The 14,844-nt window shown below is 50.7% G+C and overlaps 1 protein-coding gene across 3 annotated transcripts; it reads left to right on the top strand.

Annotated features, from left to right (window-relative positions):
* Positions 1–313: 313 nt before the first annotated feature.
* TBX3 (T-box transcription factor 3) lies at positions 314–14,529 on the top strand. 3 transcript variants are annotated; one of them, XM_035017065.1, is made up of 9 exons: positions 314–1,885; positions 3,489–3,756; positions 4,706–4,765; positions 5,067–5,213; positions 7,200–7,276; positions 8,364–8,521; positions 9,900–10,487; positions 10,536–10,582; positions 12,423–14,529. In XM_035017065.1, exons 1-9 carry the CDS (start codon positions 1,497–1,499, stop codon positions 12,882–12,884), a joined length of 2,196 nt encoding a protein of 731 aa, XP_034872956.1. In that variant the 5' UTR covers positions 314–1,496; the 3' UTR covers positions 12,885–14,529. The 3 variants fall into 3 exon arrangements, with proteins under 3 accessions (XP_034872956.1, XP_034872957.1, XP_034872955.1); XM_035017064.1 differs by having other exon boundaries at positions 1,497–1,885; positions 9,900–10,582; XM_035017066.1 differs by lacking the exon at positions 4,706–4,765 and having other exon boundaries at positions 319–1,885; positions 9,900–10,582; positions 12,423–12,884.
* Positions 14,530–14,844: the final 315 nt, after the last annotated feature.

Raw genomic sequence — 14,844 nt, 5'->3', positions numbered from 1 at the left:
CGCGCGAGAAGCGAGCGCCCCTGCCCGGCGCCCGGCGCGCTCTCCGCCTTCCTGGCCCGGCGCGCTCGCTCCCTCCTCCTCCCCCTTCCTCCCGGGCCCTGCCTCCTCCCTCGATCCCCGGCTGGATGACTGAGGCATTTCAGACGTGGGCCGAGCCAGCGCAGGCGAGCGAGCTCAGGGGCTGCGGCGATCTCTCGATAAGCCACCTAGAGGCGACTCTGCGCGCGCTCCCCAGTGGCTCCCCGCCCTCCCTCTGATCATGTTGACATATTCACAGGACGGGCAGTAGTACCGATGCGGCGCTGCGACGTTACAGTTTCCGACACCTTCCTTTTATAACTCGGCTCTATCCCCCAGCACTCGACCTGTGAAAACCACGCCTATGCAGCAACACAATTGGTCCGAAAGCGTCAAAGAGCCAATCAAGAGGCCTCCGGCTCCCCGCAGCCCACAGCAGAGCCCGACCTTCTAGAGCCGCCGAGCAGACGCCCGGGGAATTCTAGAGGCGGAGGAGGGTGGCGCGGAGCTCTCGCTCGCTCGCTCGCTCTCGCTCCCTCCCTCTCCTCGCGCTCCCTCTCCCACTCCGCGCCTCTCTCTCCTCTCTCTTTCTCTCTCTCTCTCTCCCCCTCTCCCCTTTTCTTTCCCCCCCACTAAATCCTCCCTGCCCTGCGCGTCTGGACGCAGATTTAGGAAGCGATTTCGCTCACGTTTTAGGACAAGGAAGACAGGCGCGGGAGGAGAGCACGGCAAGACTCGGATTGCAACCCAGACACCCTCCGGAGGCTCGGAGCAGAGGAAGGAGGAGGAGGGCGAACGGAAGCCAGTTTGCAGTTCAAGTTTTGATAGCGCTGGTAGAACAGGGCTTAAATCAGAGAGTTGCTTTTTGTTGTTGTTGTTGTTTCTTTTTAAGGCGAGAGACTTTTCCGCTCTCTCGCTCGCTGGTGAAGCCTGGTCTAGCGCAACTGCAGACGCCTCCAGCGAGAAAGAGGGAGAGGAAGACAGACGGGGGGGCGGGGAAGAAGAAGGAGAAGAAAAGGTAAAAAGTCTCCGAGCGGAGCCGTTCGCATTTGCAACAAAGAACCGGGGGCCGGGGAGCGATTCCCGGGACCGGGGGCTGCGGTGTCTCTTCCGGCGAAGCGGCGGGGCTCGGGCGCGGGTGAGACCCTGCTCGCTCCTCTCGCCGGTGAAACCGACTTCCAGGAGCGGCTTTTTAAAAAAAACGCAAGGCACAAGGACAGTCACCCAAGCGACTATGTCTCCTGATTTCTCGCCTTGCCCTCTTTAAAAGCGGCATCCCCCCCTCCCCAAAAGACTCTTTCCTCCCCCTTCCCTAGGGTGCTCGAGTGGTGATTCCCCCCTTTTCTTTCTTTCGTTCTTTTTCTTTTTTTTTTTTTTTTTTCCTTTCCAAACTATGTGCTGCTGAAAAACCAAAAACAAAACCAAACAGCAGCTGCGGACTTGTCCCCGGCTGGAGCCCAGCGCCCCGCCTGGAGTGGATGAGCCTCTCCATGAGAGATCCGGTCATTCCTGGGACAAGCATGGCCTACCATCCGTTCCTACCTCACCGGGCGCCGGACTTCGCCATGAGCGCGGTGCTGGGTCACCAGCCGCCCTTCTTCCCCGCGCTGACGCTGCCTCCCAACGGCGCGGCGGCGCTCTCTCTGCCGGGCGCCCTGGCCAAGCCGATCATGGATCAATTGGTGGGGGCGGCCGAGACCGGCATCCCTTTCTCGTCCCTGGGGCCCCAGGCGCATCTGAGGCCTCTGAAGACCATGGAGCCCGAAGAAGAGGTGGAGGATGACCCCAAGGTGCACCTCGAGGCCAAAGAACTTTGGGATCAGTTCCACAAGCGGGGCACCGAGATGGTCATTACCAAGTCGGGAAGGTAAGCAAGTGGCAGGGCCCCCTCCCCCCAAACTATTGGAGGGGTTTTTTTACACCCCCCCCCTCTTTTTATCTCTTCCCAGAACAGTTAATTTGGGCTTAGAGAAAAACTTTTAAGTTCCCCTGGAACTGTGTACAGACATTCCCGGGCCCTGCTTCTATGGCAGGAAATTTCAGTTTACCTGGGCGTCTGCAGGGGGTACTTTCTCCTACCTAGCTCCGCATCCTGGTTTCCCTACAGGCTAGAATTTTTCCAGGGAGCACAGACACCTCCGCAGGAAGAAAGAAAACCACCCCACTGCAGGAAATTCACTGTTGCAAACCTTTCCATCCTTATGCCTTTGTTGATGTTTTGTTTCATTTGTTTCGTTTTGTTCCCAGTGAGGAGAACTTTACGCCCTTTTCTTTTGTGTGGTCGTGGGAGACCTGACACTAGCTATCCACTTGCGCTTTTTGCCCCTCCAACCTAGCCTCTGGGTCTGCAGAGGGGGTCTGAGTTTGCCTCTGGCAGGGTCACAGAGAAATTGGAGGGCATTTGGGTTTGTTTGTCCACACCGATTCACGTGTCTGTAATCCGAGGGAGAGTTGAGGCAATTTTGGATAATTAAGATTATGTTTGCAGATCCAAGGAGCCAGTGGAGAGACACATACTGCTTTTTTACGTGTGGATCTTATCAACCATATTTTACATAATTTTCAAAAGGTCCTTGCCTGACCGAAACCTGCCTGTCACTTAAAATCACTGATTTTTTTTTTAATGGCCTTGACATCTATGAAGGCGTAACATTGGAATAATAAAAAGAAAATCCCTCTCTTGATGTCTTGAGCTTTCTGTGTCTTTTCCTAGCTAAACGAGGCCAAAGTTTTGGCAGAAAATCCTCAAACCCAGAAGACATTTCCTCAGTTTTCACAGCGAAGTGCTTCCTTTTAAGTCAAGGCTCTAGAATGCCAACACTCCTGAGAAATAAAAGTCAGTTTGGTGGTACAATCTTGCAGTTTGGGACCAGCCTGAGCCAGAGGAGAAACGCGGTTAGCAGGCGTGCGAGGCAGATCGGTTATCAGGCCCAGGAGTCCAGCCCAAACTACAAAATTCGTTTTGAGAACTCACTGAAGGCCAGTTTCATTTCGCCAGCCACGGGATTCCTGTTCCGTAGCAGGGAGGGTGGAGGTTTATTTCCTAACATTTTCTCATCAATGGAATGGTGGAAAATTCTAGCCTTGACTGACCCCACTTTACTAAAATCCTACCCCAAGCAGTTTAGAAGTAGACACTCAAAGGGAAGAGCACAGGCAAGAATTTCTCTGTAAAGAGGGCCATCTGTGAAGTCCTACAAGAGGAAAAAATTGTGGAGAAAGTATTAGACGCTGCAAAGAACTGTAGTGCAATATTCACTTGTTTGAACCTTGGGACTGAGCATATGTAATGCTTGGGCCGTGAAAGAATAGGATTTTGCACTCAGTGGCTCTCACACCAAAGCCCATCAGTCAATCACAATAGAGAAGTTTTAAATTTGATTTAAGTATTTCAGGGTAAATAGGGAATCAAAGCCAAGAGTCTGAGTGATTTCTTTTTCTTTCTTCTTTTCTCTTCCCTCCAATTGTAGGCGAATGTTTCCTCCATTTAAAGTAAGATGTTCTGGGCTGGATAAAAAAGCCAAGTATATCTTGTTGATGGACATTATAGCTGCTGATGACTGTCGATATAAATTTCATAATTCTCGGTGGATGGTGGCGGGTAAGGCTGACCCTGAAATGCCAAAGAGAATGTACATTCACCCAGACAGCCCTGCTACCGGGGAACAGTGGATGTCCAAAGTTGTCACTTTCCACAAACTGAAACTCACCAACAACATTTCGGACAAACACGGATTTGTAAGTTACTCGGCTCCCCTCAGGAAAATGTCCTCTTTCTTCACCCTAGGGAAGGCAGTACTTATCCTCTCCTTGCAAAAATCACCAGTTTCTGCTCAGGCTTCTCCCTTGCTCTCTGTTGCTAAGCATAGCAAAGTTTTTGAATCCGAAACAGGATTCCGGGGTGTTTCTCTTCGGATAATGGAAGGCCTGGCGTTCTCAAAAAAAAAAAAAAAAAAATTGAGGGCCAAAACACTAACCGCTCACGTCCTGTGGCCATCCCAGATCTTGTTAAACGGCTGACAGTGAAGATAAAAACCAATCGTTAAGATACAAAATCAATTTTTAAAGTTATGTGTGCGCCAGGGATTGGTTCTGAGCTATCATACTTCTGTTTTGAACCAGAATTATTATTTCTTGTGGGAGTTTTAAGGTTCAGAGGCTTGGCTACATTGGTTAAAGGGGGTGAATGCATTTTTTGAGAGATTTCTTTCTTCTGTGAAAAAAGAATATGGGGCTGAGGTGAAAGTCAGGTTTACTAGAAATGAGGCTGAGCTCTCCAAGATAAAAACTGTGTGTGTGTGTGGGGGGGTCTCTGTTGGGAGTGTATATATGGATTCAGTGGGGGAGTCCTTAGAAACTTTTAGGAGACCAGAATTGCTTATAAAAGTCAAGCAAAACACCTTTTGCCCCCTGCCCTTACCTCTCCCCAACATTTCAACAAATAAAGCCGAGTGATAAGCGAGGAATCAGCAGAAAGATTAGGCCCAGGAAGACGTGAATGGCACGGAAGTATCTTCAAGCGGGCGCGGATCGCCTTTGAAGCCCTTGATTTGATTAAGGCATAAATATTCCTCTCTAGAGTTCAACCTTTCAGGGCTTTAAGTGGATTGGGCTCGTCAATTAGTGGGCACTTAAAGGACTGAATCATTTTGTAAATTAAAATGCATGTTTTTCTCTATCTTTTAAGACTTTGGCCTTCCCAAGCGATCACGCAACGTGGCAGGGGAATTATAGTTTTGGTACTCAGGTAGGCTAGGGTTCAAGGTACGAACGGACCTTAGGTGGTGAGGGTGGGGGGACCCTTTGGAAATTGAGGAGCAATTTGGATTCTCCAGAAGAGGATATCTGTGGAGCGGAATGTACCCAAAGAGGTACTCCGAGGAGAGGAGGTGGGCTCGGCATAAGCGTGGTACCCTTCGGTGGGGTAGACGTCAGCCTGGCAGGGGTCCTGAGGTCCCACTGGTCCCACTAAATCTTTTTTTTTTTTATGTGTCTCCCCTTCTCCCTGCTCCCCTCCACCTCCCCCCCCACCCCCCCACCCCCCGCAGACAATATTGAACTCCATGCACAAATACCAGCCTCGGTTCCACATTGTGAGAGCCAATGACATCTTGAAACTTCCCTATAGTACATTTCGGACTTACTTGTTCCCCGAAACCGAATTCATCGCTGTGACGGCATACCAGAACGATAAGGTAACCAAAGGCGCTTTTCTTTTTAATGGCTATACTTTTCCCTCCCACCTTTAGGCCGCTCTGGGTGAGGTGGAGAAAGTTAGAAAAGATTAGGGATGGGAGTCTTGAGTTTTTCTTCTGTGATTTGACCCTTCCGTGGAGCTTTTGGGGAAAGGGGGTCTGGCACGTCACAGAGGCAGGGGAAAACAAAACAAAACAGAAAAAAACAGAACAAAGCAAAACAAAAACTTGACCAGCTAGGAATCCGATGCGGAGAGAAAAGATGCCAGACTAACTTCACTCCTGTAACTGTGCTCACAGCCACTTCCCCACTTGGGCCTTTCTCTTGTTTGGAGGCTCAGCCTCTTCTCCTCTAGGATGAAGGATCAAAAATCAGGTTCCAGGTTCTAAAGGAACCAGCTAAAACTTGAAGGCAAAAGCCATTGGGGATCTTGGGGGGAGAATCCCATTGGAGAGCAGGTTTTCTCCCCTAGCCAGAAATCCTGAGTAGCTGGTCTGGTTTTTATTACCTTTTATGCTGCTGTGTTTTTTATGGTGTGTGTGTGAGAGAGAGAGAGAGAGAGAGTGTGTGTGTGTGTGTACGTGTGTGTGTGTGTGTGGAAAAACCTTCTCTGATCACAGGGTCATGCTAATCGAGTTGTCTGAGGCTTTTGAGATGAGATGACCAAAGTCAAGATCAATTCATTTGAAGGTTTTTCCTCCCTTGGGCCTCAGGCCCGGGGTTAGGAGTACCCCCCGGATAGACCCACAGGCAGCACCTGGTATATAAAGTTATGGTGGCCTGAAGGTCATGGGCATGTGCACAGAGAGACACGGAGAAAGTGACTCTTGCTGAATCACCAGTTCCCAGCGTGGCTGTTTGCAGGCAGTTATGGGGGTGGGGAGCAACTGAGGACCCCTGCTCTTCTTACCTCAGGGAGAGTCCAGCTTACCTGACAACACCTTGCATTTTGAACTCACTGTCACCGTGGGTGGGTCCTCTGGCTGGCCCTTGGGGTGTTCAGGTATGTTTCCTTAATCCGGAGACTGAGACTCCAGGACCTCCTCTTCCTGCAGTCTTGCATACGGGAGTTTATGCCAAAAACAAGAATCCAACCAAGGGGCCCTTTTCCCACCTCTGGGGAACTCTGTATAATTTTTTTTTTTCCCCTTAAAGGGAAGGGATTTGAAAGATGACATACTATGGCATTTTGCCCCAGCGTACAAAATGCATGCTCCCTCTAGACCCAGAACCCTGTGAATGTAAGTCATTAATGTAATAAAATGTACCATTTTTGATCAGATGAAGAGGCCAGAGGCCTTCTCCAACCTAATGGCGGTGGCAGAATATATAAATGAAAACAAATGTTTCCAGTGGTCATTCAGTCCTTTGACATCTGTAATTGTCAATATTATAATTCCTCAACCCTCCCCCCACCCCACAAGACCCAGCAAAAAAATCAAACCCACTCTGGCACAAGGGTAGCGAAACCCCATAAATCATTTCATTAGATTCACAGAAAAGGTTGGAGTGTATGCTGTGAGAGGTGTGTGTGTGTGTGTGTGTGTGTGTTTTGGGGGTAGGAAATAATGCCATAACATATTTAATGATTAATTGCCCTATGTAAAAAAAATGAAAGCACAATTTTAAGATCTACAGGTTGTCCCTTTTGACAGCTTTTGACAATCTTTCCATTTCTAAATGCAAGCTCTGAAGGCTGCCTACAGAACAGAAGGAGGCATTTCCCAGACAGTCTAATTTCAGTCTGGCATCCCTGGTTTGGCTTCCTCTGAGAGATGCAAGTCATTGGTACAGTTCTTTGCATTTTTCTCTCACTCCCCTCTGACTGACCCTGTGAGGTCCTCCTTTCTCTTGAACCTGGCATAGCCTGCTGACTTCTTTTGGCAGTCAGATTTCTAGTAGACAGAGTTGGGGGGGGGAGCACCCCCAGAGCATTCTAGAAAATGAGGCCAATGTCTCTTTCTTGCTTGTGTCTCCTCCTCTAGATAACTCAGCTAAAAATAGACAACAACCCTTTTGCAAAAGGTTTCCGGGACACTGGAAATGGCAGGAGAGAAAAAAGGTGAGCGGAGACACTTGGTATTACTTTCTCAGATAATTTGGAGAATCCCTTTTCTAGGGCCCAAATCTCAGCTCTTAGAAGTGGGATGCAGGCACTTCTATTAAGAAGTTAGGGGGAAGAGGGTGGAAAATAATTGACTGCCTCCCTGCCACCTGCTTGCGGACCTCAGGACACTGTACTTTTTCTACCTCCTACAAGTTACCTTAAAGGAGATGAACTAGGCCACACCATTTTTGTCTCTGGAAAGAAAAGTGTCAGGGATAACAGATTATATACAGATGCCTATTAATTCCTAATTAATTGAGGTTCATCCCGGGCAGGTCCCAGGAAAGGGCTAAACCATTCACAAACGCTTTGGAATTTTTGCAGTCTTGTCTTGCAAATACCATCAGACAGAACTGAGGCCCCTTGAGAAATCTGTGGCTCCCTCCTTCATGGGCAGATGTATCATTTTGCATGAAGCAGACAGCTGGATAGTATAGGGAAGACGCTCTCCCCTCCCCTACCAGCTTTCCAAGAATTTCTAAAATCCAGCAAATCAGTCCAAATCTTTAACCTATCCCCTTGCGGGGTGGGGGTGAGCATCATAAAATAATTTCTAACATCTAAGTGGATTTTTTTTTTTTTTACTCCGGTTACGATTAATTAGTGTGTTGGTAAAACAATTAAAGTGCACCATGAAAGAAACAACTTCTTCCCAGTCTTAGCAACCAGTCGGGGGTGTGTAGGCTGTTTGTGTTCACCAGTTTGGGCACCCAGGTCCCCTCCTTCTGGAAGGCCTGCTGCTTAGCTGTCTCTGGCCCATGCCCTTTCCCTAACGAGCCCCGGGTCCTGAAGCCTCCTTCCTCCGACACCACCCCCCAGCCCCGTGCCACACTCTTCAGCCTAGTTAAAGGGTCGAGAACCATGCTTGGGTCTCTGTGGCTGCCTTGGGGCAAGCAGGTTTCAGAGAACTCGGTTGTGTTGTCCGTGGGTGGTGGGCTGGATGAGGCTGTGTGTATGCACGCCTCTTTGGAGAGGGTGAGGCAGACAAGAGGGGAAATGTATGTCCCGGTTCTGTAACGCTGGGTGTGGGCTTCTGCCACAGAAAACAGCTCACCCTGCAGTCCATGAGGGTGTTCGATGACAGACACAAAAAGGAGAATGGCACCTCAGATGAGTCCTCCAGCGAACAGGCAGCCTTCAACTGCTTTGCTCAGTCCTCGTCTCCAGCTGTGTCCACTGTAGGCACGTCGAACCTCAAAGGTAGGCCTGGTCACCTCTGATTTCTCCACTCCAGGTCTCTGGAGTTGAGGGGATGGGGCACCCACAAGGGAACCTGCCCTTCAAAAAAACGTCAGATGCTTCCAGAAGCCCCTAAGCAGGAGCCAGAGTTCAAACAGGGTGGCCAGGTGTGTCCCCCTCCCGAAGTTGTATAAAGGAGAGCTCAGAACCCTTCCCCCCAAACCTCGATTTGGCTGAGGGTGGGGTGTCTACATGTTCCTTCTCGGTGGAGCCAGCCTTGAAAACTTGCATGGAGCACTTCTCTCTGTCTCTGTCCCTCAACTCTCTCCAACCAAGCAACTGCTGACTTTTTACTATCTTTTAGCTCTAGATTAAAATGTGTTGGGGGGGGTGGCGGGGAGAGGCAAGGGATTGTCTGCCACCTGGAACAGGGAAGGTGGCTGAGAAAACAGCCAGCCATAGAGCAGCAATGGGCACTGGGAGAGAAGCCCGAGCGGTGGGGATCTGAGAAGGGAGGGTGGGGGGAGTGGGAGGGGACAAGATGGTTCAAATCCCCAGTTAGTTCCCGTGTTTAAAGAGCAAGTACTGTTTATTTGGAAAGACACGCATTCTCTCTCTCTCAACAGGAAGAAACCTGTTTTTAAGTGAATTAAAATGGAAGTCCATTATGACTTCAATCCCTTTAAACTTTACCCATAAAATAGGATCCCTTTTTTTTTTTTTTTTTTCCTGGTAGGACACCCACAGAGGGTGTGGTGACAGCGAAAGAGAATCTTGTGATTGTCTCTGGGCAGTGAGCGGGCTGCTCCCACCTCTGTCCGAGGGGACAGGGGCAAACAGGAGGCTCCGCTGAGTGTGTGTGTTGGGGGAGGCTGTCCATTTCTGCCCCTGCCCATTCGGATGCCAGGGTTCAAACAAATCCTTCTGAAAGAATTGGCAATTTTGTGGAAGGTGTTAATCTTGGTCACTCAGCTGAACTAAGACTGGATAGTAACTAGGTGTTCCCAAAGTGAGTTTTAGGATGAGTTTAATTTTATTAAAAAAAAAAAAGTGAATGCAACGGAGTGGGGAAGGGCTTTGTCTGACACAGTAGGAGCTCAATGGATGATTGTAAAAAATAGTAAAATCCACTAGCGATTTGGGGCAGGGGGTCAGTGGGAGAAGGGGCTCAGTTCTATCTAAATATTTTAAATCCATTCATTCTTAGCTTATTGACACATCCCACTAAAGTTGTGAGGTATCATCACTCCCACTTTGCAGATGAGAAAACTGAGGCACAGAGGGGTTAAGGGGCGTTCCCGGGGGACCACACAGCTTGTAGGTGGCCGAGCTGGAGTTTCACTGGCCCAGATTTCAGCTCACGCCCTTCCCCTTGGCTTTTGTGCCCCTCCTATCGTAGATCTGTGTCCCAGCGAGGGTGAGAGCGACGCCGAGGCCGACAGCAAAGAGGAGCACGGCCCCGAGGCCTGCGACGCGGCCAAGATCTCCACCACCACGTCGGAGGAGCCGTGCCGGGACAAGGGCAGCCCCGCGGTCAAGGCGCACCTCTTCGCCGCCGAGCCCGGCGGCCGGCCCCGGGACAGCGGGCGGCTGGACAAGGCGTCGCCCGACTCGCGCCACAGCCCGGCCACCATCTCGTCCAGCACCCGCGGCCTGGGCGCCGAGGAGCGCCGGAGCCCGGGCCGCGAGGGCGCGGCCACGTCCAAGGCCGAGGAGGGGCGCGCGCTGCCGGGCAAGGAGGCCTTCGCGCCGCTCACCGTGCAGACGGACGCGGCCGCCGCCGCCGCGCACCTGGGCCAGGGCCCCCTGCCGGGCCTCGGCTTCGCCCCCGGCCTGGCCGGCCAGCAGTTCTTCAACGGGCACCCGCTCTTCCTGCACCCCGGCCAGTTCGCCATGGGGGGCGCCTTCTCCAGCATGGCGGCGGGCATGGGGCCCCTGCTGGCCACCGTGTCCGGGGCCTCCACCGGCGTCTCGGGCCTGGATTCCACGGCCATGGCTTCGGCCGCCGCGGCGCAGGGACTGTCGGGGGCGTCGGCGGCCACCCTGCCTTTCCACCTCCAGCAGCACGTCCTGGCCTCTCAGGTATGGAGGGGTCTTCCCCGGGGCGGTCCAGACCCTCTCTCCATTCGCTCTGGTTTCCCAGCCCTGGGATCCCAGACCCTCACCCAGGGCCCCTCCCCGAGGAGCTTTGAATAATAATACTGGTGGTAATACTAGTAATAATTGCTAGGTCAAGGGTTACCTCATTGACTCGGCATAACCTCACACTCCTCCCAAAAGCTTAAAAAAAAATTTTTCTTTTTTTTTTTAGTTCAGGGCTGTTTCTAGTAGAGTAGCTAGGTAGTAATAGTGATCATGAAGCTACACCTAGCATTTACGTGGCACTTGGTCTGTTCTGACTCCAGTGGCCCTCTTGTCACCTCCACTTTATAAATGAAGTGGCGGAGGCCCAGAGACGTTGAATAACTTAACCAAAGTCACACAGCTGGTAAGTGGTGCCGCAGAGACTCAACCCCAGGCGGTCTGACTCCAGGGCCTTTTCAGGGTCTCTGATTTTAGCTTCAAAGTGGGAATGTCTCTTATCTCTGAACTGGCTCCTAGCCAACCAGCCACCAGGAATCAGACAAGAGGGAGACCGAGGTCGGGGGAGGGGTGCTGACTGTCCTTGGGTGGGAGTTGAGTCTTGACCCTTTCCTCCCAGGGGGAAGCTTGTCCCCTGTCCCCCAAAGGGTTAACGGTTTGTGCCCGTGTGGGAGATGTCAGAGGATAGGGGCAGGCTTCGGCTGTGGCAGGCCTGGCAGCCTCTGTGTGGTTCAGACAGCTGTGCTGGGGGGCAGGGCAGCCGGGGAAAAGTCCCGGGCCCCTGGAAACGCTCTGAACCGGGCGAAAAGGTTCTGTGGAGTTTTCTGCACGCCCTTGCCTTTGTTTTGTCTGAGCACATTCGTCTCCCTTCTCTGAGCCAAGAAGCAGGGTTGTCCTCCCCTCTGGGGGGGAGGAGGGAACTGAGAACAGGGTTGGCTTCTGGCCTTTTCCCATTGCTCTCCTCTCTGTGAGCCCCTCCTGGAGACCTTGTTCTAGGTGGGCAGTGGATAGGTGGGCGAGGGGCTGCCTGGGCACGCAAGTATTAATAGTACCCCAAGACAAGGGACAGAGAACTAGCCCAGGCTGGGGTGCCTGCATTTTAAATTCTGCTTCTGCCACTGAGGGACTTCCTGCACCCCTGGGGCCTACCTCAGTTTCTCCACCTGTAATACCAGTGTATCAGGCTGGGTGATTTCTTTGTCTCTCTCTAGAGCGAATGCCTTTTGCACCCACCACCCCCAATTTCCTTTAGCTTAAGGATCTTCTCTGGATTTTTTTTTCATTTGAGAAACTTCTGGAATTAGAGTGGGAGGGCTGTGTTGGGGGTGGGGGAGGAAGAATGAAAGAAATGTATGTCCCATAATTTATGCCCCCTGGTGGTTTTCACTCAGCTACCTTCTTTGTGGCTGGACTGGACTGCAGCCCCATTTCACAGGTGCAGCAGCTGACCCCCAGTGGGAGAATTTCTAGCAGTTCTATTGGCCAGGTGCCCTGTGTAGCACATTGCAGGGGTTAGCTCGTTTAATATCCAAAGTCCCAATCAAATCAGTAAATGAACTATTTAGTATTTCCCTGGTTTTTTTCCCCCCCCATAAGAAAGCTGAGGCATAGGGAGTCAAGTGGACCTAGAGAGGGAAGTTGGAGTGTTCCCCCGCCCCCACCCCACCCCGCAAGCGATGAATGACTTGCCAGAGGCCCCAAGGTGGAGGTGGTGGGGTTGGGGGTGGGGAGGGGGGAGATGGACGGACCAGGTTGGCTCCTCCCCATCGCGCAGCCCCTACTCGGCCGATTCACTGCCTCCGTTTCTCTCCCCCTCCCCTGCCCCTCCCCCTCCCCGCAGGGCCTGGCCATGTCGCCCTTCGGAAGCCTGTTCCCTTACCCCTACACGTACATGGCCGCGGCGGCGGCGGCGTCTTCGGCCGCGGCCTCCAGCTCCGTGCACCGCCACCCCTTCCTCAACCTGAACAGCATGCGCCCGCGGCTGCGCTACAGCCCGTACTCCATCCCCATGCCGGTCCCGGACAGCGGCAGCCTGCTCACCACCGCGCTGCCGTCCATGGCGGCGGCCGCGGGGCCCCTGGACGGCAAAGCCGCCGCGCTGGCCGCCAGCCCGGCCTCGGTGGCCGTGGACTCAGGCTCGGAACTCAACAGCCGCTCCTCCACGCTCTCCTCCAGCTCTGTGTCCTTGTCGCCCAAACTCTGCCCGGAGAAGGAGGCGGCCACCAGCGAACTGCAGAGCATCCAGCGGTTGGTCAGCGGCCTGGAAGCCAAGCCGGACAGGTCCCGCAGCGGGTCCCCATAAACCCCTCCCTAGAAAAAAAATCTCTTCATTCCAGTCCAGTCCAGTCCAGTCTGCAGTGCACTTTGTTGGATGTAAAATAAACCACGGGCGTGCGGTGGGGTTGGCCCTTTGTGCAGTCCTGTCTGGGAAGGGGTGCCGGACTCCCTCTAGAGAATGTGCTAGAAACAGGTCCTGTCTTCTTGGCGTGGTTTATGTATCCGGGATCTGGCTCAGATTCTGGGGCTCAGAAATGGCTGTTGCATTGAGCTATTGGGGTGGGAGTGAAAACATTTATGGCCAGAGCACCTCCAGCCAGGCTGGTCTGGGAGCTGTGGGAAGAAAAAGGTAGCCAGGCCCACCAGGAGGGGAGGTGTTGAAAGGCTTCTCCCCCAATGCAGATTTATATATTTTTTCCTTCGCCGTGTCAAGTAGAAACAAAAAGAAAAATAAAAAAAAAAATACTGGGGACAAACGAATACATTAACATGATTCTGTTTGTGAAGATTAAAAACTTTATAGTGACTTGCATATCAGTTCTAAATAAATTACTGAGCAGCGTTGTTTGGGGAGGGAAGTCCTTGCCATCCTTGTTTGGTCTCTATTAAGGAAATCTGTGTCTTTTTAATATTCTTGTGATGTTTTAAGAGCCGCTATAGGTCTCTTCTTGCATGTTCCACAGTAATGTATTTGTGGTTTTTATTTTGAATGCTTGCTTTTAGAGAGAAAAGAACATGACCCCACACCTTTCTCCCCCCCCTTCTCTACCCTCCAGTGGGCAACCCCAAGGGGGAGGTTTTAGAGGGAAGGGGTGGGGAAAACACAAAAAATGAATTTATTTTATCTAAGCTCTGTAGCAGGATTTATGTCCTCCTTTGGCAGTTCTCTCTCTTTCCTGTATATGCAATAACAAGGTTTTAAGAAAAATAATAAAGAAGAAGCAAGACTATTAGACAAAGTATTTATGTAATTATTTGATAACCCTTGTAAATAGGTGGAATATGAATGCTTGGAAAATTAAACTTTAATTTATTGACGTTGTACATAGCTCTATGTAAATAGGGTCGCAGCTATCAGGTTTTGTGTTATTGTTTTCCTTTCATCAATTTTATTTCAAGGTCACAGGATCGCTTTTAAAACTAGAAAACACACTTTCTGCACCGACACCAACACACTTTCAAAAGAGTTGTCTGCAAAAAAAAAAAAAAAAAAAAAAAAATTCTTTTTTTAGTGTCCAAGAGTGGGGCAAAGTGCCATTGCCTATTAAACCCCAAACTGGGGAGGTGGTGCCACATCCCAGCTCACCTTAAATTCCTTAAAATATAACACCCCAAGTGTGGTTCTGAGATTGCTTGGGGGGCGGGGTGGGGTGGGGAGTGCAGAGGCTGTGGTTTGACTTTCTAATTTTTCTTTTGTATTTGTATTTGCTAGTCTGATTTCTTCAAAACGAAGTGGAATTGACTACTGTCTTCAATATTGATGGTGTTTTGAATTGGTGCCTATAGAGAGAGATTCACAGTTCACAAATCAGGTGCTGAGAGATGGTTTAAAGGCAAAAATTCATGAAGGTATATTTTGTGTTATAATTGTTGATGAGTTCTTTGGTTTTCTGTATTTCTTCCCCTCTCTTTAAAACATTGAAATTTCAATAAATTTTTATTGAAATGTCTCTGGGCCTCGTGTTAAGTGCTTTCTTTAGAAAACTTTCCTGCAAGAGGAGTCTTTCTGTCCTTGCTTGCTTCCTCTAACCCTCTTCTCTTGCCTTTGAGTAATTAAGACCGCCCCCACGGAACCCAAATGAGCTGTCACTCAAGTTACAAAGCTAGAAACAAAAGTCCCTTACTGGGGCGAAGGGAGCCGCTTCAATCTGAAATTACTTTTCCTTTAAATTAGGGAGCAAAACGAGAGACGGAAAGAGGGCTGATTAGAATTGGGTAGAATAGCAATCTCAGATACTTAAGTTTTAATGGAAAAAGAATGCTCT

This window comes from Mirounga leonina, unplaced genomic scaffold, assembly GCF_011800145.1.
Source record: "Mirounga leonina isolate KUSES-001 unplaced genomic scaffold, KU_Mleo_1.0 Mir_171, whole genome shotgun sequence".
NCBI classification, from domain to species: domain Eukaryota; kingdom Metazoa; phylum Chordata; class Mammalia; order Carnivora; family Phocidae; genus Mirounga; species Mirounga leonina.
This window is presented reverse-complemented; position numbering and strand designations above follow the sequence as displayed.

Coding starts and splice junctions, on each gene's coding strand:
- TBX3 (XM_035017064.1), top strand. CDS start 1,497: ATGAGCCTCTCCATGAGAGATCCGGTCATTCCTGGGACAAGCATGGCC. Junction 5,214..7,199: donor CGGCATACCAGAACGATAAG/GTAACCAAAGGC, acceptor CTCCTCCTCTAG/ATAACTCAGCTAAAAATAGA. Junction 8,522..9,899: donor AGGCACGTCGAACCTCAAAG/GTAGGCCTGGTC, acceptor CTCCTATCGTAG/ATCTGTGTCCCAGCGAGGGT.